This window comes from Rhinolophus sinicus, linkage group LG04, assembly GCF_036562045.2.
Source record: "Rhinolophus sinicus isolate RSC01 linkage group LG04, ASM3656204v1, whole genome shotgun sequence".
Lineage (NCBI taxonomy): Eukaryota > Metazoa > Chordata > Mammalia > Chiroptera > Rhinolophidae > Rhinolophus > Rhinolophus sinicus.
The window spans coordinates 8,128,318-8,150,169 of NC_133754.1; the positions used below are offsets into that span (position 1 = coordinate 8,128,318).

General features: G+C 43.4%; 1 protein-coding gene across 6 annotated transcripts in view; it reads right to left on the reverse strand.

Moving 5' to 3' along the window:
• The window catches only part of DGKH (diacylglycerol kinase eta), a 165,129-nt gene that overhangs the window by 91,372 nt on the left and 51,905 nt on the right, over positions 1–21,852 (reverse strand). For all 6 annotated transcript variants that reach the window (XM_074329334.1, XM_074329332.1, XM_074329336.1 and 3 more), the window contains exon 3: positions 1,167–1,277. In XM_074329334.1, coding sequence (XP_074185435.1) covers positions 1,167–1,277 — 111 coding nt within the window. The remainder of the gene's footprint in view (positions 1–1,166; positions 1,278–21,852) is intronic.

A 21,852-nucleotide genomic window follows, 5' to 3' on the forward strand; every position in this document is an offset into this window, starting at 1 on the left:
TCCCTGACTCGAGAGAATTTATAATCCAGCACAAGCGATGAAACAGACACAAGTAATTTTAACGTAAGATAGACTATTTGAAGTAGAAGACAGACTACGAAATGCTATGGAAGGCCACAGGTTATTTCTCTTGTGAATAATGGAATGAAGTGCAGACACAGGGATGGAAACATGGGGCCAGGCTGAAGACTACCAAGTGGTTATCTGCTGCCTACTGACAAGTGTGAAAAGTCAGGAGGCAGCCCATCAGGGACAACCCTGAACACACGACTTTTAAAAGAAGATTATTTCATTCAGTTATTACTCCTACAGCTGCATAATCTAAAGATTAGGTTTGTTTGCTGCTTTGTTTTTACTTCCTGGGGTGTAACTCTACTATTTATATTAGGAACATACTTTTCTTTAATAGGGAAATTATCAATTACTCAACTGACACAGTAGCAAGAAATCTTAATGTCTATTTTTGGAGGACTATAAAATATCAGGTTTAAATGGAAACTCATCACTCTAATTTCCTTCCTCCAAAACTACATCATTATTTTATTCGACTGTTACATAAAAATTATTGAAAGCCTTAATTTTGTTACACTATGACCTTTATTCGTAACTACTAGCATAACTGAGTGATCACTTTGTGTATCGGGTACCATGTAAGTACTTTATGTCTATTACCTCATTTACGCCACCTCTCAACATCACATGCTCCCCTGGAATGTACTGGAACTGGGATATGAACTATGTCTGAAACCAGAGCATCGATTCTCAGCAACTATAGACATTCTCTCTCTCTCATGGTCAGGGCAAGATTTATAAGATGAAAAGTATTGAGAAAGGAGGGGAAATCCAAAATTTTGAGTTTATTATATCTCATAAGGTTAGATTTAACATTTCATTTTAATCAGAATAAAACAAGAAAGGAAGAAAGCAAAAAATACACTAGAACCTTCCTATTCAATCGTATTAGGGGACATGCCCTGAAACTGACTTAAATTGACCCCCCCTTGGGATGTGGTCCAGATGAATCACATTTATATGCAATTCACAGAAGAGCAGCAAGCACAGAAGGCTATAGTGAGCTCCAAGACAAGAACAGCTTACAGAACCATAATTTTAAACCCACCCACAGCCTCAAGTGCTTGCTTGCAACTAGTTTTTTCTCGAATTACCTTTGAGTCCTTTGCATAATAAAGTGTCCGGCCTCGAAGTTTGAAGTAGCGCTTTTTCCACCTTTGGAAAGAACTGGTTTGCTTCAATAGTTGTCCCTCTTTAATACTGGTCTGGGGAGAAGCAGAAGCACGACATGATGAAATTAAATTCAAAACCAAATAAAATTCAGAATTAATGACACAGTATCATTAACATTTTGAATATTGTTTCCCATGTCCAACAAATTACATGAGACAATATTTTCTTCTTTATGGTCAATCAAGTCCCAAAGAGCAAAGGTAACTATGACACAGTTCCCTGACTGCCGAGTCATCACAAATAGTACAGATGGCACAAGCACACAAACTAATGCTTGTAATACAGTGTGACACGTACACTGACTTGTACACAGCAAGTGTTCAGTAAATGTTGGAAAGGGGAGAGGCACAGTATAACGCAATGATTAAGAAAGGCATGGGCTTTCCATCCCCGTGACCATTTTTAGAGCTGGCAATTCATACTTCTTAATCCCTTTCACCTTTTTTACCCATCCCCCAATCCCTTTCCCACCTGGTGAGCACCATGAATACAGGCAATAATATTATAATAACTTATGCATTGTGTCAGAAGGGTACTAGATTTGTTGGGGTGATCACTTCATAAGGTATGTAAATGTCTAATCACTATATGTGCCCCTGAAACCAATATAATACTGTCTGTCAACTGTAATTGAAAAATAAAGTTGAAAAAAGAAATTAATGAAAAAGAAAGGTATGGGCTCTGGAGCCAGAGACCTGGTGCCACCACTTAGGCGCTGGATGAGTTTAAGCAAATTACTAAACTTCCTTATGCCTTTATTGATTCACCTATAAAAGGACGATAGCTTATAGGGCTGCTGTAAGGAACAAATTAAAAGCATGTAACGGCCTTATTGCATAGCACATAGTAAGTGCTCATTAAATGCCCGTTATTGGCTGCCATGTGTTACTGTGACACACATATATTCAAAGCACTGAGGATGGAGGTCCAGAGAAGGAAGACCCACTCTGCCTCTGAGGACAGCCTGGGGCTGGTTTCAAAGGAGCTTACCAGAATGACAAGGGAAGGAGAGGGTATTTTAGGAGTGTGCAGAAGTAGAAAGGTTTAAAATGGCAGGGAAATTTGGGGAATCTTCAAAGAGCTTTGGGTTACACATGCAGGATGGAGCTCACAAGGGGAGGGCATGTGGCTGGAAGACGCAGGGAGGGGCTCTCTGGGTCAGGCCCCCTGCCACTCATTTCACGATGCAAGTTCATTGCATCGTCAACAACAGAATTTCTGGAACCCCTCTGATGTCACCCAGCATCTCTCCCTCCATCGTGTTGCTTTGCTTTTAAACGGGCATGTACGCTCCTCCCTGACATCTGGACACAACACACTGTGCCCCTGACTGCTCGTCCCTCAGAAGTGTATCCACTCAACTCCTTAACCTCCTTCAATTCTGACCTTCTCAACGAGACACACCTCATCGACCTCCAATTTAATACAGAAACACGCTCTCCCTATTTTCCTCCACCTTGATCTTATTTATCCCCCCACACAAAGTACATCTTCTAACATATAATGTAATTTACATATGTATTATGTTTATTGATATGTTTATTATGTTTACCGTTACCTATTAGAATGGAAGATCTCTGCGTTTATTTTACCTAATAAAGTTAAATTCAGTGTTTCATTTTAATTCGAAGTTAAGAAGAAAGAAGGAAACTAAACTTACGGCAAACTAAACTTACAGCCTGGCTATGAAGACACGTCACAGGACGGACTCAAACAGATCCCCTCGGGCTGGAGTCCAATATGGGTCACGTTTACACTGAATTCACAGAAGAGCATTAATGCTGTAGTGAGCCTCCGGGACAAAAACCGCTCAAAACACCAGAATTCTAAATGCATCCCACTGCTTTGCACACTGACAGAGCGTAAGTGCCAAGAACTTCATCAAGCACATACAAGACGGAGGTCTATATAAATTTACAGCAGGTGCTGAGATTAAACCCAGGTCTGTTTGACTCCAGAGTTCATTCCCCACTTTTACACTATACTGTCTTTTATTATCAACAAGACACAAAATACTGAAACAAGTTTGTTGTCACCAATAATGTCGTTAATTATATTAATGCTTATTTTCAATTTCTTTTTTTTTAATTAAAGTTTATTAGGTTGACAATTGTTGGCAAAGTTACATAGATTTCAGGTGTATAATTCTGTAATACATTATCCATATATCACATAGTGTGTTCACTACCCAGAGTCAGTTCTCTTTGCATCTCCATATATTTGATCCCCTTTACCCTCATCTACAATAAAAGATTTTCTCTATGAAGATCAGACAATTAAGTTCGCGAAGTCATCCTGGAAAAAGTGCTACATACCCCATTACTGAATATCACTACAGTCACCTTCGAAGTTCTCCCCTTGGGAAGCTGTGCATCGACGCCAGCACCTAGTCCACCCTTCAAAGCAATTTTGGAACTCTTTTTGTGGAATGGCCATCAGAGCTGTCGTTGTATTACCCTTGATGTCCTGAATGTCATCAACATGTCTTCCTTTCAATATTTCCTTTATCTGCCTTTATCTTGGGGCCCAGATCAGGTGAGTAGGGAGGGTGTTCCAATACAGTTATTTGTTTACTGGCTAAAAACTCCCTCACAGACAGTGCCGTGTGAGCTGGTGCATTGTCGTGATGCAAGAGCCATGAATTGTTGGCGAAAAGTTCAGGGTGTCTAACTTTTTCACGCAGCCTTTTCAGCACTTCCAAATAGTAAACTTGGTTAACTGTTTGTCCAGTTGGTACAAATTCATAATGAATAATCCCTCTGATATCACAAAGCGTTAGCAACATCATTGCAACATGTTTGCGAACTTAATTGTCAGACCTTATATAGCTCGCTCAAAGTTGTCTTCCAGGAATTGTCAGATCATTAATATTTAATGATAACAAAATACTTTTGAAACTTTGGTACCAAAGAGCTCAGTCTGGACTCAGACAGACAGATGTCAAACCAGGCTCTGCCACACACCACCAATACGAATCTGGGCAAGTGATTTCAGCTCTCTGCTCTCGTTTCCTCTTCTAAAATATGGTAGTAATAATATCAACTTCACAAGCTTGTTGCATCCAATTTAATTATAAGATAATGCCTGGAGAGCACTTAGCATACTGTCTGGATTACAGAAAACATTCAATAAATGGCAGAAAGCGTTATTATTATGATATCATTATGCTATTAAGTTCAAGGAGTATTTGCCAGGCACCAAATTGTAAGAGCTTCTTGGAAGAAGAGAGTAAGTGTTCCGAGGCCACTGTAAGGGCAAATAACGGATGGAACAGGAGGAACGTGTCCAGAGATGAGGCTGAGGGAGCCCAGAGCCCTGAGCTGCTGACGCAACGGGGCGTTCACTGTTTACGTGCAAAAAGCTAGTGAAATGCTTGAAGCAGCCGAGTGAGGACGGGGAAATGGGTGAGAACCTAAGTGGGGGACCCGGGAGGAGGCGGCAGTAGTCTGAGGGAGAGGCACGAAAAGCTCCTTGAACTAAGGTTCCAGCATCACAGAAATGGAGAGCAGTGGAGCAACTTGAGACATTATCTTGGAGGCAGACTCTTCCGGACTTACTGAACCAAGGAAAAGTCTGAGCGTTTGGCTTGAGCAGCTAGATGTAAATGAGTGACAGGAAGGGATATTAGGCCCAGTCCGGTGGAAAGCTGCGCTGAGGTTACCCAGGATGGAGAGCCTGCAGTGCTCAAAGCCAAACACAAGGTATCGGAACACTATGAAAAGATAATCTATCCAAAGAACAAATCATCTGGAAATTCAAATTATAGAAGTGAGTGTACTGTGATTTTTGTAAAGGTCTATTTTAGACAACGAGGACGACGACTTAATGTTTGATGCATTTGTGTTCTACAAGCACTGTTCTCAGAAAGCCTACGTAGCCTGCTCATTCTCTGCATGGTTATTAGGGCCATTTTCTAAAATAAAAACCTGATTATATTGTGCCCTTCGTTAGTTCTCTACTCCCTGCAGCTTGCCGTCCAAACTCCATCTGTACCATGGAGGCCCCTGCCTGCATCACGCTCTCCAGCCGCAGCTCCCGCCTCCCCCCCCACACACACTCTTCTCTCTGCCCTCACTGTCCTCTCCTCCGTCTCCGTCTGAAAAGCTCCCCATTCATCTCCACTCTGACCCAGTGCGACTGGACTGCCCGTGAATGCCTCCGTGACCCCCTAGGAAGAAGTGACCACTCCCACCTCTGTCCATATCTGTGTACCAGCGCTTGTGACACTCAATGGCTTCGGGTTACCTGTCTGTGGTCCCACCATGCTGAGACCTTCGTAAGAGCAAAGACTGCATCCTCCACATGTTAGTAACATCGCCATCTAACACGTTAGCTGACACCTCAGGGCCTCCAGAGATGTGGGAATGAACAACTTTTACTTCAAGTGTAAAATGGGGTATAACTGTATTCTCAAAGAATGAAAGAATGAGAAAACAGGAAATGGGGGCTGGAAATGATTTTATGGTTTCTAGCATTCAGCAGGTCTGGGCCTGCTTCTTTTCACACATATCAGCCCAGCAGATACAAAGCACTAAGGTGCGTGTGCCTCTAGGCGCACTCCCTGGGGGATGGTGGGGAGAGACAGGCAGAGGGGCAGGAAAATGTCTACCTCAGTTGTAAGAATATGGCTAATTTAGAGATGGTCCTTACCTAGTCACTTTAAAGCACATAATTTATCTGTTTTTTTCTATGTAACTTCATATTCTTTAAATCTTGCATAAGCCTGGATCGATCTGCACTGTGTGAGGCTGTGGGGAATACACAGACAGGTACGATAAAGTCCCTGCCTTCACACATTTATAAACTTCTCTATGTTCCAATATACAAACAGTTCATTTTAAATTCTTGAAGGGAAAAAAGAAAAATCATTCTGAGACTAGCTAGCTTTCCTCGAAGAGATGTGATGTAAAAAATTTAAGTAGGAGGCAGTTATTCACATGAAAGTTAATCCTCAAAACAAATTTCTGTTTATATATGGCTAGTTAAACAAATACTTGTTACAAAAGGAGGACCATAACAAAAAATGATTAATTTGCAACAGCTTTAGCAAATATAATCACATAATCAAAGTGTGGTTCATGGAAAAACATACGTGACTCCAAAAATCTCTAAATAATGAGTATACTAAGTGAAGAAACAAGGAACCATTCTTTGAAATCATAGTATTTATTATACTCAGTATTTATGTTCAACTAGAATAACAAATCAAAGTTAGTGATGTAAGAAAGTTATGATCAGAGAGTTATAATTACAAATCTACTAAAATTAAGTATTAGATTTTAACTTTATTTTGTTCACAATCTGTAGGGTGATTGATGAACGTTCTCCTTCCTCAAGGAAGGGTTTGGAAACATTTAACTGCCATTGAGCCATATAATCTGGCAGATACTAGTTTAGTACTACCTGACTCTTATGAAAAATCAGTAAAACCATATAGACTTTAACTGTAAATCTGATACCCCAGTTTCCAAATATGAAAAACAAAAAGCTTAATTAACTTGGCTTTGAAAAAGTTATTTCAATAAAATAAGCTTTAACTTGAAAGATCATTTATCTAGTTGGCTTTCCGAGACTGTTTTAAGTCCAACGTCTTAAAGCTGTGGAATTGCTCATTTCACGCCTCTTGCTTAGAGCAACAAAAGTAATTTCTCTTTTAAATTAAACACCCACTCGGGTGCTCTGGGATTTTACCTAAAATTCCAGAAACACTTCTGTGCCACAAGTTGAAGTTACTTAGATGGAATATTACTTTACTGTCCTGAGATGAATGCAACTTTGCAAATACCCATTCAGTGAGGATTTGTGTAAAGCTAAGAATCTCTGAAAAATCAGTTACTGCCTGATTTATCCAATAAATGTACATTTTCATATGTTGGCTATTTTGGGCCATCAAATAAGTGCGGTGAAAAGTTTGATATGATGAGGTGGAAATGTCAGTGATGACTCATCTTTTAGAGATGCCTTCAAAAATTCCAGAAGAATCTCTCGCTTCTCCTATTCTTGTCCCAACATGACCCCTAATTTCTCTCCTCTAAGGAATGGGAATGGAATTTGTTGTGATGGCAGAGGTGGGTTGTTACAGACTGAATGTTTGTACTCACCCAAAAACTGAAATCCTAATCCCCAATTTGATGACTTGAGGAGGTGGGGCCTTCAGGAGGTGACCAGGTAATGGGGGATGGGGGGGAGTCCTCGTGACTGGCACTACTACTCCCATAAGAGACCCCGGAGAGTTCTCCCGTCCCTTCCGCCAGGTGAGAGCACAGCTAGAAGATGGCTGGCTGCCTGTGAACCAGGACGCAAATCCTCACCAGAATGCCTTGTCTCGGATTTCACAGCCCCCAAACTGTGAGAAATAAATGTGTGTTGTTCAGCCACTCAGTTTCTGGTATTTTTGTTACAGCAGCCTGCACAGTCAAAGACATGGGTCTATATTTTGTATGTAATCACTTCTTTCCTATCTTTTTAACTACTGTCTATTCCATCCTCCCACCCTTTGTCAGATGCATTTCCTAATCCATTTTTGTCATATGAGCTCTAGGAAGCGCTGTGTCTGCCTTCCTGGGTATCTGTACAAAAACTCTAACATCATGAGTCGATGTGACATTCTTTAATGGTAAGCCTCTTTAGTTTTACAGACTAACGTGGAAATAATACCCGTAGGTCACTATGTGCTATGATAATATATGAGACAATGGCTACGAAAGAATACATAATTCTTTTAAAATGTGCTATGAGAAGTTATCACCAATGTTCATCCCAATAAGCATTATTTATTATAGAAACTCCGTCCCTTTCCAACCCTCCTGACATTGCTTTAGTTCAAGCTCCTCTCATTCTCTGAACTCAACAGCTCCCTGAATATTCTCCCTGCTGTCCATTTTCCCCACCACTAGTCCATTCTTCCTGCTATGGACAGAATTATCCCTGGAAATCAGATCTGATGCCACCACATTCTGGCTTGATATGCTCAGTGCTTTGCCTTCACCCACAACGTATTCCAGACTTGTTAGCGGGGCACAGACTCTTCCTCCCACAAGTCCACCTTCTTCAACAGCTTCATCTTCAGCCGTCCTCCTAATTCTCCTAACAGTAGTGTGAAAGGGAAGTACTCACTAACCCCCAAATCCTCCACGTCCCCCTATGTCCAAGCTTTGCATGAGCTCTTCCTTCTCCTCATCATGTTATCCGCTGCTCCTTCAAACCCCCGCCATCCCACCACCCTGCAAGGCTCAGGCCACCGTCACATCCTACGTGCACCCACAGCTCATGATCACACATAATTTGTAGCATTAATCATTGTACAGCAATTTTAAAAAATTTGTGTCTCCTGTATTTTTTTTTTTAATTCTACAATTGGCCATGTAGCTGATACTAAGAAAATAATTGATATGTGTTAATCGATTTATTGAATAATCAGAAAACAAAAAATTTTAAAGGATTAAAATTTTTTCTTGCCTGATGAGAATTTGAAGAATTTAATGGAGAAAGCTATTTTAATGTTTCTTTCTTTGCAGCAAGTCAGTATGCTGGCAGAAAGCTAAAAGAAATAGACCTGAGTCCTATAAAGAGCCCCAGAGTGGGTTCCACTCCTGGCTGCACCATTTCCTAGATTTGTGACCTCAAATAAGTACTGAGATCTATAAACCTGAATTTTGCCACCTGTAAGGGGAGGATAAATATCACCCACACTGTATTCCTCCGACTTGTTAGCCTGAAACAAAATGATGTGTAAATATCTTTCATAAACTCCCAAACGCTATATAAATACAAAGTATCACATAGAAGGGACTCTTTTGGTAAGTCATACTTCGGGAAAAGTTGTTGCAAGTGGGACTGACACAAGGTTTTAAAAAAGAACATTCCTGAACAATGGCCCAAGGCTTATATTAGATACATTATCACGCAAAGACCTATAACCACATAAAGTATACAGCCCCCAAATGTGTCAAGTTCTTTCAACATTAAATGTAAGAACAGAAATCACTCATAAAATTGTATTTAATGTAATAATGGATCAGAGTTTGCAACTGCTATATAGTATTATTTTACTTCTTAGAACATCAGTTTTATTCACCAATAAGAATTAGAAACTGACGACAGTGGTGGCTGGATATCATCACCTGGACGCCAATGGCACTTCAAAATTCAATTAGCCCCAGACTGACACCCCTACCTCCCAATGGGAGCTCGCTGAGAGCAGAGCCACGCCCATTTTCTTCACCACGGCAACCCCCAGCCCTTCTCAGAGAACAGCTCTTCATAACTATTCACTACACAAATGAATGACGTGAAGGCTGCCATTCAAATAAAGCAGCTGAAATGTCTTTGGGAGAAACCTGAACCGGATGCTATCTTAAGAGCCTGGGCAGGAAACTCAACAGCATTCTGAGAAACGGACAAAGCTGCTTACTTTGTGGCCATCTCTTCTCCTTTGCAAATGTCTTTGCAGAAAATACAAGCACTTAGCTGTTGACTATTCTGCTTTTTTCCCCCGCAAATGGAAAGCCATTCTACTTTTATCCAGTACCATTTCATTATTATTAATGAAGGCCATCTATCTCAACAGCATTCATACTGTATTCAGGTGGTATACGAGGCATATAGGCATATATAGGGTTTTTTTTTAACTTTTTTTTTAAGTGTGTTTTTCCAGGATCCATCAGTTCTAAGTCAAGTAGTTGTTTCAATCTAGCTGTGGAGGGCGCCGCTCACACTGGCCTATGTGGGGATCGAACCGACAACCTTGTTCTAACCAACTGAGTTAACCAGCTGCCCCAAGACACATATACCTTTAAAATAGGTACATCAACTATTATTTGTACCAGATTTTCCATCCTCCCATACTTTACCCAACAGTTGGGCTGACATAATTTGACTTGAAGAGTGGTCAAACACAAACCCCACACACCCACATTTGATCCTAGCTTCATCACAAGTTTATACTTTCTTGTGTCTGTCATAACATTGCTTTTCCCCCCTTTTCCTCACCTTTCTATATATTTTTGTGTGGTTATAATAACTGTTTTTCTCCACGAACATGCCAGAACTTAAACGGAATGGTTACTGCCCCTCATCCTATGGCTTTGGAAGGTAGGCCATCTGGTCTCCTTCTGACTCAGTCTGTCAACCTGTTTTCTCAGCCACCTGCTACACTGCTTCAAGCCTGGCTTTTCTCCCAGCCGCCAAAATCTCCCATCAGTCCCTCTTGATTGCAGGACCTTTGGGCTGTGTGCCTTGCATCCCTCTTTCCCCTTCTGACTTTTGTCTCACCATGAATTTCTTACTTTCTTAAAATCAAATCGTGTTCTTTATTGAAATGAGTACATGTATTACATGAAGCTCTATTAAATACACCAGTTGTTCTAAACTCTGGCTGGTCACATGGAAAACTTACAGACATTAACGGCTGGAAGGTTTTGATTCAATAGGTCATTGTGCTACAGGCATGTAAGGCATAGGAACATACGCGTATTAAAATCTAGTGGCTGTAATTGTCATCCAGGCTTAATAAGCACTCTTATAAACAACATTAAGTAATTTGTATAAGCCCTTTAAAAAAATCTCATTCAGTACTTCTGGTTCTTTCCTCATTTACCTCTGATACTATTCGGTCTAATCATTGGCTCTTATCTGACTTTGAGCATTTAAAAAACTTGGTGTAAGAAATCTTCCTAAAACACCTCCTTAGGGAGGTATTGCATCTCCACACACTCAGAATGTCTCTTGCTGTGTGTGCAGCCCCATTACCAGCCTACTCCCACCCTCTTTCCACCCACTGGCTCTGCTCCAGGGCAGGTCGGGGAATAATTCGGGCCTAATACCTGAGCGTGCTCACTTGAGCGCTTCCCTTCGTCCTCGAGAGCTAGCTGCCCACAAGAGACCAGGCTACTCTCAACTCCCATTCAGAGAAGAAAGGCTTGATTTGCAGAAGACTAGAATCAGACTTCTGGATGGAGGAATGAAGACCTGGGATGTGCACGGAAGCCTACGCATACTGGGAAAGGTGGGGAGCGGGGCAGATGAAGAACCGTAGCCCAAGCTGCTTATCCTTCCCCTTTACCGTGTCTCCAGCCTGAACCACCACCCAAAGCCTGCACTGCGCCGGCCTGACCCACCAGGAAAGCAAATGCTGGCAGAAGAGCCGCGCTGAGAACAAGGCAAGGAAGTTTCAGGCAGGAGCCATAAGATACTGCAGTGAGAGAGGGATATGCCAGCTTACGGAAGAGTGGAGATAGGCTGTGTTTCTGGAACCAGTTTTAATGATGATGCAATAAGGTGATGCAAGCGTTGTGTCATTCACAACATCACGAATCACGTCCCTCTCTAGAAACTGCCCCTTGGAGCAACTGTCAAGCAGTGCTGTGCACCAGAATAATGGGAGGGGACACCAGCAGGACCAGAGCAGCTGAGCTTCCCCAGCCCGAGGTGCCTCTGAAGAATTCCACAGCTCCAAGTGTTAGCGGTACAGTCCTAACACTAGGAGGCAAGAAGATTGCATGCCTGTAGCACAATGCTTTAATATTCACACAACAATCAGGGCATTTAGTATTCTAGAAGTTTGTGAAATCATTTCACTTGTTCTTCTTTATATACGATATAACCACTATCGTTTTGTTTTAAACACATTTTTCCAGAACTAATTGTTTCCTTTTACACATCACACACACACACACACACACACACACACAGTGTGTTCTGGGATGTGTGTGTTGCCATCCGCCCTACACAGGCAGCACACAGCCTCCACTACTGTGCGTACAAGTGCTTGCTAAGCTGAGTGAAGCGTAGACCTCCATGAAGGGCTGTGGTTATGCAGATTTCCATCCCGCCATGCTCAACCCAGTGCCAGAAAAGGCTTTCCACCACAACTCCTAGGGTCTCCCCCCCCGTCCACAAAGGAACACATTCAACCTGTCAAACAAAAGCCAGAATGCTGCAGCATGCACAAACCCTGGCAAGTGACCAGGTCCGCTCCTCAGGAAACTGAGGGACATGAGGAAGAAGGTACGACTTTCCTAAGCCTAATGTTCTGAAACCTCTGCACATACTCAAAGTATCTTCACCATTTTGTTGGAAATAGTGTAAACTCTCATGTTTGGGACACATATTTAAACATAAATTAATGCATTCTGAAGCAAAATCATGGAGATTATCCAACGTACTCTAAATGCCCTCTACATCTATATCAATAAGTCACCTAATGATTCCTTCATGTACTTAGTCCCTGATACTGGTTTGTAATTTTCTTCAGAAAAACTATGGCTATAATTACCTTCCTGAGACTCCAGTTATTCTGTGAACTTTTTATTTGTTAATTCCTAAAATTAAGCTTTCTCTCCATGTTTAATGTGTTCCTTCTTTAGGAGTTTACAAATTATATATGCCATTATACTTTTATTTAAAGGAGAAGGTACGAAATGAGCATGCTGTCCGCACATCAGATGTGCTTCTTTCGCCTCTAAAATACAATGAACTACAACATATCACCACAGGGTGGTGGTGATGTCATGCCTAACGTTGAGGTTTTTCTTTCAGAGCCAGGAACCCAGATGGGCCTTTTCTCAGAGTTAGATACATCCTCGCCGATTCTTGTGAGTGGCACATAGCAGTTCTGCTGTAAAAGGTTAAGGAGAAGCCTATCTTTCCAACTCTGAACCAGCTTCTTCCTTTATTAAACACCCTTACTCACTCCCAAGAATATTCCCTTTGTCCACACACGACATGTTGATGTAAGCACTTTCCCACACAGCCACAATGACACAGTATTCTGATGCAGGGGCATTTTGATGTGGCCTCAAATAAACCACTGAACATAACATTTATTTTTCTAAACTAGTACCTAAAGTGCAAAGCAGACAACCTCACGCCATGTGAGCCTCCTACAAGTGCTGCTTTCCCAGTGCCCCCAATCCCAGAAGGCAGTTCGTGGCTGAGGCAGGAGCTGGGCGTCAGGACGTGGCCAATGCTGGGGTGGGGTGGGGTGGGGTGGCTGGGGTGGGGTGGCTGAGGTGGGGGGGTGGCTGAGGTGGGGGGGTGGCTGAGGTGGGGGTGGCTGAGGTGGGAGGTGGCTGAGGTGGGGGTGGCTGAGGTGGGGGGTGGCTGAGGTGGGGGTGGCTGAGGTGGGGGTGGCTGGGGTGGGGGTGGCTGGGGTGGGGGTTGGCTGAGGTGGGGTGGCTGGGGTGGGGGTGGCTGAGGTGGGGTGGGGTGGCTGAGGTGGGGGTGGCTGGGGTGGGGGTGGCTGGGGTGGGGGTGGCTGAGGTGGGGTGGGGTGGCTGAGGTGGGGGGTGGCTGAGGTGGGGGTGGGGTGGCTGAGGTGGGGGGGTGGCTGAGGTGGGGGGGGTGCAGCTCTGGCAGAAGTAGCGTAGGGCAGACTGACCACACACAACGAGAGCCATATATTTACCACAGATTAACCTCAGAGAGGGCTGTTAACTGTTCCATGCAAAGTATCTGCTTATTTTCTGGAATTTAAACTGTTTCTTCAGTAATCTGCCTCGCAAATTCTCAAGAGATTATCTGGGCCCCAACAGCACAGGAAATTCTCAGCTAGATTTCTGCCAAATTGAAGGTATGTATGTAGGTAGGTAGTAGACAGACAGGCACATATATGTTACATTTAATATCACAAACTCCACTCTAATGATGGTTTCAATGGGCAGGACAGGTAACCCTAGAAGGATAACCCAGTTCTAACAGATTTTTTAATAAACATCATGCTTGTTCACAGAAATGAATAAAATCAAATGTGACTGTCCCTGTGATTAGGACCGGGCAGAGATGAAGGCTGTGCAAATTACTGGTGACAGAGCAACACCTCCATATACATGTCACAGCACGCGGGTTCTCTCCTGGTCACAACAGTGGGCTCCTCTATTTGGATCCCCCACCCGCCCCCGTCATCCATCTATTCCTCCTCTGACAAGACGTCTTCCTGCCCTACTCTCTCCCCTGCCAGAAAAACTGAACGCCTCCTCCTTTATGCTCCTTCTGTACACTGCCCGTGCTTTTCTCTCTGCTTTGCAGTGTAACAACCTATTGACACAACTCACAGAGCCGCAGACCTGTGGCCTGGGGCAGACCGTGGCTGACGAGCTGTTAGCGACCTTGGGCAGATTACTTATCCTTTCCGTGCCTGAGTTTCCTCTCCTTTAAAATGTGGAGAACAATGATGCTATGTAACTCGCAGGGGTGTTGTCAGGACAGAATGAGTCAATGCATGTAAAGCGCTGACAGCAGTTCCCGACACGTCACGCTCAGCAGACATTAGCTGTTCTGACGCTGTTCTTGCTCCTGCTCTGTATTAGGCAGTCATCGTCCCACAGGCAGGCCCATGCGGACTTCGTCTTTGCACCCCTAGTACCAAGCACCATGCCCATCACCTCAGTGGTCCTCTCCTTTGTGAAACAACTGAACTATTCCTTCTGTCTTCGTCTCTGCTAGTTCCCTCTCCACCCATTCTTTCCCGTTGGCTTGTCTGATCTTAAAAAGTAAAGACTTTTTTCACCGCTTAATTAGATCCCAGGTCACAATCTATCAAACATCTTTAAAAATGTATATATACAGAGGATGCCAAAAAAAATGTAAAAGCATTTTAAGAAAGAAAAAAACTATTAAAATTGTACCGCTCGATATATACCAATAACAAAAGATAAATGCAAGTCATGTTTGACTTCTGCAATTATAAGAGGTGCTCCTGATGGTTCCCATCAGCATCCAGACACTTCTGCTTACAGCGAACTACTGCTTGAGCAACGCTGACCCAAGTGTCCACGTGTACACATTTTTTTGGAACCCCCATATATTCTTGCTGCCTTTTTTCCTTTTCTTCAGCCTTACTGCATAGCTTTCACTCTTTCTTCAAGAAAACTACCCCTTAGCTATTTCCAATTATACACTGCATGCCAAATCTCTGGGTGACCTTATCCTTCACATTGCTCCAAATATGTCCTTTAAGTATATATGTAGCTCCTAAAAAACAATTACATTTTTCTCAGTTTTTCACTCCAGCTCCATTTACAACTGCTTATCTGACATCTACACAGGGAGATGCTATCATCACCCAAAACTCAACAAGTATATTTTATTTCATGTAACATATGTCTTAGTATAATAGAAAAAATATTCATGTGGTTCAGGAAAACCAGATGCTAATTCGGAAACTTCCAGGAAACGACTCCCCAGCACTGAGTTGAGCTCCTTACACTATCCGGAATTCAAAATGAACTCAGCTCCTCCCACGGCAACTCGGCTCCTCTTCCTGTGACCCCATCTGTTAGCAGCAGCAGCAGCAGCAGCAGTATTTTCCTAAGCACACAGTCCCCAAACTTCCAAACTTCCATTCTCCCTGACCCCTACGTTCTTTAGTTTTCTATCAAAATGTTTTCGAAATCTGGTCTTCTTTTCTGCTTCTACTGCCAGAGCCCCAATTCTAGTAATCTCAGTATTTCTCACCCGGACTTAGCAGACCACCTCCTGTGAAGCTGTGAGGACCAGCACAGGAGGAAGGGTCTCCTGCTGGCGACCAGAGCTGGCTCAGCTCCTGATGGCCACCAACATGAACCCTATATCTGGAAGTTACTGCTTCTCCTTTACTTTTGGCCCAAGTGTGGAAAACAACTCTTACAAACCCGTAATAAGGTGGAGGCAAAACAGAACATCCAAACAAGTCTTGACCCAAAAGGTTGGCGATACCAAAAGGGATGAAACACACACCGAGAGGCCCATGCCAGACAAGGCGAATGAAAGACCTCTTGTCCTCCAGGCCTGCAGCCCAGACAGACCACAGGACCCTTCTGTGCTGGCTCCCCAGCAGGTGCCCAAAGGTGCCCCCGACCATCAAGGGGCACAAGCTCAGAGAGACACCACACTCGAGGTCTCCAAACGGAAACCAAACAGCGGGGGCCCACCTGCTGGCCTCTTCAAGGCTTTTTCTCCCAGCTGTCCGTCTTCTCACTGGGATGCTGGCTTCTGGGGCAGGCCTCAACAGAACAACACACTCGAACAGAAGTTCCCTATTGCTCATAAAGAAAACCATATGGACAGAAACATGAAGAACACATATTCTTCCTTAGACCAAACTAATTCTCCACACTCCCGCCTTCCAGAATGATTTCCTTACGATGCAGAGCTCACCCTGTCATTTCCGTGTTCAAATTCTTTGTTGGTTGTTCACAAACCACATAATTAAACAAAAGCTCTGCATTTAAGGCCCTGGACTGTCTACATCTTTACTGCTGTTGTACCCTCCTCTCCCCCTGCAGCTTATGCTGCAGGGGCATACGGGTCGACCTGCGCTTGCCTGAGCAAAGCCACAGCCTCCTAGCTTGCAACCTGTATTTCAGTGTCTTTTCACGGGCCCAGAACGCTCTTCCCCAGGATTTCCCCCTCAATGACTCATCCTGAAATGCAGGGCTTAAATACCCTCCTTGCCAAATGTGTCACCCAACCAAGCAGAGTTCACTCATCTGCAATTCCATGCGTGCCGTCCTCCCGGAGCTCTATTTGTAAACGGTAATGGATTCGCAGGAGAGAGCAATGTGCTAAGATGATGTTTACTCTAAAGGGCTTATCTCTCTGGTTTTCAATATTGCCAGTGGTAATATGAATACAGAAAAACGTATTACAGCCTGAGAATAAAATAAGATAAAACAGGTCAAGTTACCCAATCCGGCTTTGGGAAGTTGTTTAACTCTTCCTCCCTAACTCCCAGAAGTCATTGTAGGATACAAATTATTTTATTTCTTCCTCATCCTACTTAAGCTCAGAAAAACTGTGAGAAAAAAAAATGTGAGAAAAAACTGTGTTGAAAAAAGTGGATGTTTTTGTTGTTGTTGGGATGAAATGGGACATTTCCTTGCCTTCTCACCAATTCACATACCCCTACATCTTGGATGCATGTTAGGCCACACCACACGCGGTACCCTTATTATACTCCTATGTCATTCTCTACATAACACAGACTTGTCTGCTGAGTTTCTACTGAGTCATGGAAGACTTTCATGCTGCTTTCATGCATTTCTCCCTTAGAAGGTGAGGCGAATAAAGACCGCTTCACTCAAATGCCTAAGAAATAGATTCCTTACGTGCAGAGGTTAAACTAAGGTTTGATGAGGCACATGTAACATATATTGCATTGTACATATCTTTTCACTCATTTAACACATATTTATTGAGTATCTAACTACATGTCAGAAACTATTCTAAGCAGTGGAGATAGAGCAGTAAACAAAACAGATAAAAATGCCTACCATCGTGGAGATCATACTTAGGAATTCTAGAAAGGATTTTTAACAACAGCTAATTTCATTTAGTTTATCTACATATAAAAGGAGTCATACTCTAGTCATCTACTTATAAATCCTACTAAACTAGTTTCTAAGTATGACTGAAAAAAATCTGAAAGCAGCACGTAAAACAGTAAATTTGAAAGTTTAGAATAGTTTTCTACACGAGCAAGCAAGTGGCCACCTTAGAGTAGCAGAATCAAAGTCCAAACGGGCTTTAAGAAGAAAATCTACCACTCACTTCCAAAAAGATGCCCATTCTTTTCTTTTATCAAATGTATAACCTTTGGTTATAAAAGTTTAAAACTACACACACACACACACACACACACACACACACACACCTATACAAATTGTTTTATAAGGCCAAGATTATTTATAATTTTTGTAAAAAGCACCTAAGGAAATTTTTTTCAAATCTGTAATTAACATTTTTTATTCATTTAAACTGCTTTACTTGTAATACCCCTTTTTCCTATGGTGGACGGATGGCAAGTAACCAAACTCAGAAATGTTAGGATGAGTGACTATTAGCCTTAGGCATGAAATAGGACTTTGTTTAATAAATAAATATTCTCCAGATGGAAAGACTGTATATAGAGTAGAGAAAAACATCTGTGTGAGAGAAGCAGCTAATCGCCTACCATAAGCCATTCTTCTCTTCTCCAGAAACGTGGCCTTCCAGCTACAAACTCCATTTCTTGGCCTCCTTTGCATGTGGCCATGTGATGAAGCCAGGCTGAAGGGATGGGGGGAGAGGTGATGGGTATGACTTCAGTGTCACCCTCTTAGAGACACCGACCTGGGTTTGGACTCCCCCCGTCTGCTGGTTCGCAATGGTGATGACTTGAGAGCATCCTTGGAAGCTGCCCGGTGACACTACATTTCCAGGTATAACAGACTGAATATTTGTATCCCCCCAAAATTCATATGTTGGAGCCTAATCGCCAGTGCGTGGGAGGTGGTGGTCATGAAGGCAGAGCCCTCATGAATGGGATTAGTGCCCTTAGAAAAGGGACCCCAGAGAGCTCCCTCGCCCCTTCTCCATGTGAGGACACAGCGAGAGGACGGCCATCTGTGAACCAGGAAGTGGGAACTCACCAGACATGGAATCTGCCGGCGCCTTCATCTTGGACTTCCCAGTCTCCAGAACTGTTTGTGAGAACTGTTTGTTGTTTATAAGCCCCCCAGTCTATAATATTTTGTTATAGTGGCCTGAGCAGAAAAGACACCAGGCTTTTTGCAGTCGGGTGTCCCTCTGTGGCCAAGACTTTGCCAGTAGAATGCGTGCACACGTAGCAGGCGTCACTTTGGTCTAAGCCTTTATGCCTCCTCCTGTTCTCTTTCACCATTTGCTGCCTGGAACCCAGAAATAGTGACACAGCTTTGACCATACAGTCAAGGACAATCCCCTGGGGAGAGAGCAAAGAAATAACTATGGAAGGAACCAGGACCCTGAACGGCCTCACGCAACAGACACGCGGTCCCCTCAGAAGCGTTCCTTGGACTGCGATGTAAGAAGGAAACTTCTTTGTTCCTGAAGTCTCTAGATTTGGGGGGAGATGGGGGGTTCTTCACTATTACAACTTGGCGAGTCTAACATTTAAGCTAGGTTGGAACCACCCCCAGCTCTGGACCACATGCCTCTGAAATGTTACTGGTGAAAGAGACATAAACTTTTATATTTTTTAAGTCACAATGTTTTGGGTTTTGTCACAGCAGATCAGTCAATGTATCCTACGTTCCCACCATCTCGTCTGTAGTCACTATACACAGAGGGTGCCAAAAACATGTGTACACATTTTAAGAAAGGAAAGAACTATATTAAAATTGTAATACTCAATATATACCGATAACAAAAGATGAATACAAGTCATGTGTGTACATGTTTTTGGCTCCCCTGGTATAATTCTAGGAACAGCCGCAAGAATCTACCCAACATGCACTTCCCTTTGCCTCCTTCCCAGCAGAGCCTGATTTGGTTTCAATGCATGCTCCTTCTCTGCTGACTTGAGTCCTGGTTCCAGCCAGTACAAACTCATTTGTTTACTAAACTGCTACGAGGATTCCTTTCCCCTTGCCATCAGTAGTTAGTTCCAGGTGGGCTGTGACCCAATTCCTGCAAAGGGGATGAGATGGAGGTCTCCTGGGGGTGGGGGGTGCTTTTGGGACAGCAGAAGAGAGAGACCGTTTTCTGTCTGCTGTCTGCATGGGACAGCTGACACTGGCTCAGGCACTTTGCTAGGGACACAGCTAACATAGCGAGGAGGGCAAAGCCTCAAGAATCACGGAGAGAACTGAGTCAGAGCCGGCCTCTCCCTCCTCACGTCACCATGTGTACAGCCCTTGTTACCTGCGGCTGATAGCACCCTCACTGATAAAGTAAAACAAGAGTCCCCTCTCCACCATAGGGTATATGTAATAAATCCACTAATCCTAGAAAAATGAAATAGAAATAACATACCGTGTTTTCCCGAAAATAAGACCTAACCAGAAAATAAGCCCTAGCGTGATTTTTAAGGATGACATCCCCTGAACATAAGCCCTGGTGCATCTTTTGGAGCAAAATATCAGACCAGGTCTTATTTTCCAGGAACCACAGTACTACCCCCATCCTAATGATGAACTAAAAGAAACATTTACTTGCGATCAGCCTAGTAGCATCAAAGCGCACCTGAAACCGCCACAAAGAGAAGAAAACTCAGCCAGTTAAACAGCAGTCTCCATTTACTTTACTCTTACTTCAAAATGACAACCCACAAAACTACGAGGCCTAAAATGACCAGAACTATAAACCCCAAATAAAATACAACAATCTCCTCTTCATGCCCGACTACAGTACTTCCAGAAAGAGAAGCAAAAATCTCCTTTGCCTCATCTGCTCAATTCCTGTCGCTGATCTTCAACCAGGCATATTGGGGTTATCTTTTCACTTACTTCTTATTAATTCTTCTTATTAATACTTCTCATTAATTCTCCACACAATCTCTTAAAAGCTTTTGTAAACATTCTGTACTCTCATCAAACTCCAAATGAGTAGAGCTATTGCCCCAAATAAATAAAGCTCCACGGCGTACAAACAGCAAAAACTGTATTCTTCCTCCATTGTGCCTTTAACCCATTCAGAAGTCTATTCATTCCTTGTCACGGCTGGAATCTGTTCCAACGCTTTTCCATTCATAAAAATGAAAAGTCCTTTGGTTACAAAAACAACTGTATTTCAGGAGGTCAAATGTCTAGACCAAACTCCAAACTTTACTAAGAGTGATGGTTTCTCCCCTTCCCCAGCCCAGGCTGTTCTAGGCCCAGTGGGCGTCTGCTCTTGAATCTGTCAGCTCCGTCTTTCAATTCACAACCCCAAGTGTCTGGCTGCTGAAATGGGGCCTCTTCGTGGGTTCTGAAGAGATTTTCCCTCTGGAAAGATCCTTCTGCTTCTCCCAGGGCTCAAGCAGAGCCTGCCCTCTAGGTGATCACGTAGCATCTACACACGCCCTCCAGCCTCTGCATCTGATGAGCGAAACTCCAGCCTCTGCTGCTAAGGTCACACATGCTGTCCCCTGCAGGAAGAAGGCTCTTGGGTGGGGACACTCGTTAAAGATCACCAGGCCCTCTTCTGGTGGACGGAAAACACCCCGTGGCCTTGCTATTAGTGAAAGCACAGCTGGCTCCCTCTTCTTGCCCTGCAGCCCGGCGGGCAGGTAGAGCTCCAACATTTCACCTCTGAACTTTTCTAGTCCAGGTTCAATCCCCACAGCCTCCAGAGGACACAGATCAGGTCAAGAGAGCCAAGCAGTCTCCTTCCAACCCCCGCACTCGGCTTGAGGTGAGATGGAGGCATCCCTTTGCTTCAAGGCAGTGGGCTAAAGGGTGCAACCCTTTCTTAACAATGTGGACATCACTGCCACCTATTGTTTTGTTTGCAACCTTCTGGGGCGTCGGCCAAAACTGAAACAACAAAACCCCAGCCAACATCCTGCTTTGCTTGTTTTTCCCGGTATCCAATATATCTGCCTCTTCTACTTAATCTTCCTCCAATGTCCAGAACAGATGCAGAAACTTTTTTACACACACCTTTTTTTTTTAACTTATCCATTGCCTTTTTCTCTGTCTCTCCCTCCTGCCACTACGAAACCTCTAGAATCAACTATCTAAACTCATCACCTGTTCCTTCAGCAAACACTTCCTCTGGTCATCTGCAAATATATTTCTCCTCCAGAAGTCCCTGAAACAGAACTCTCAAGTCACCTGTGAACTTTAGACCAGTGTTGTCCAACAGAACTTCCTGCAGTGACAGAAAAGTTTTGTATCTGCACTGGCCGAC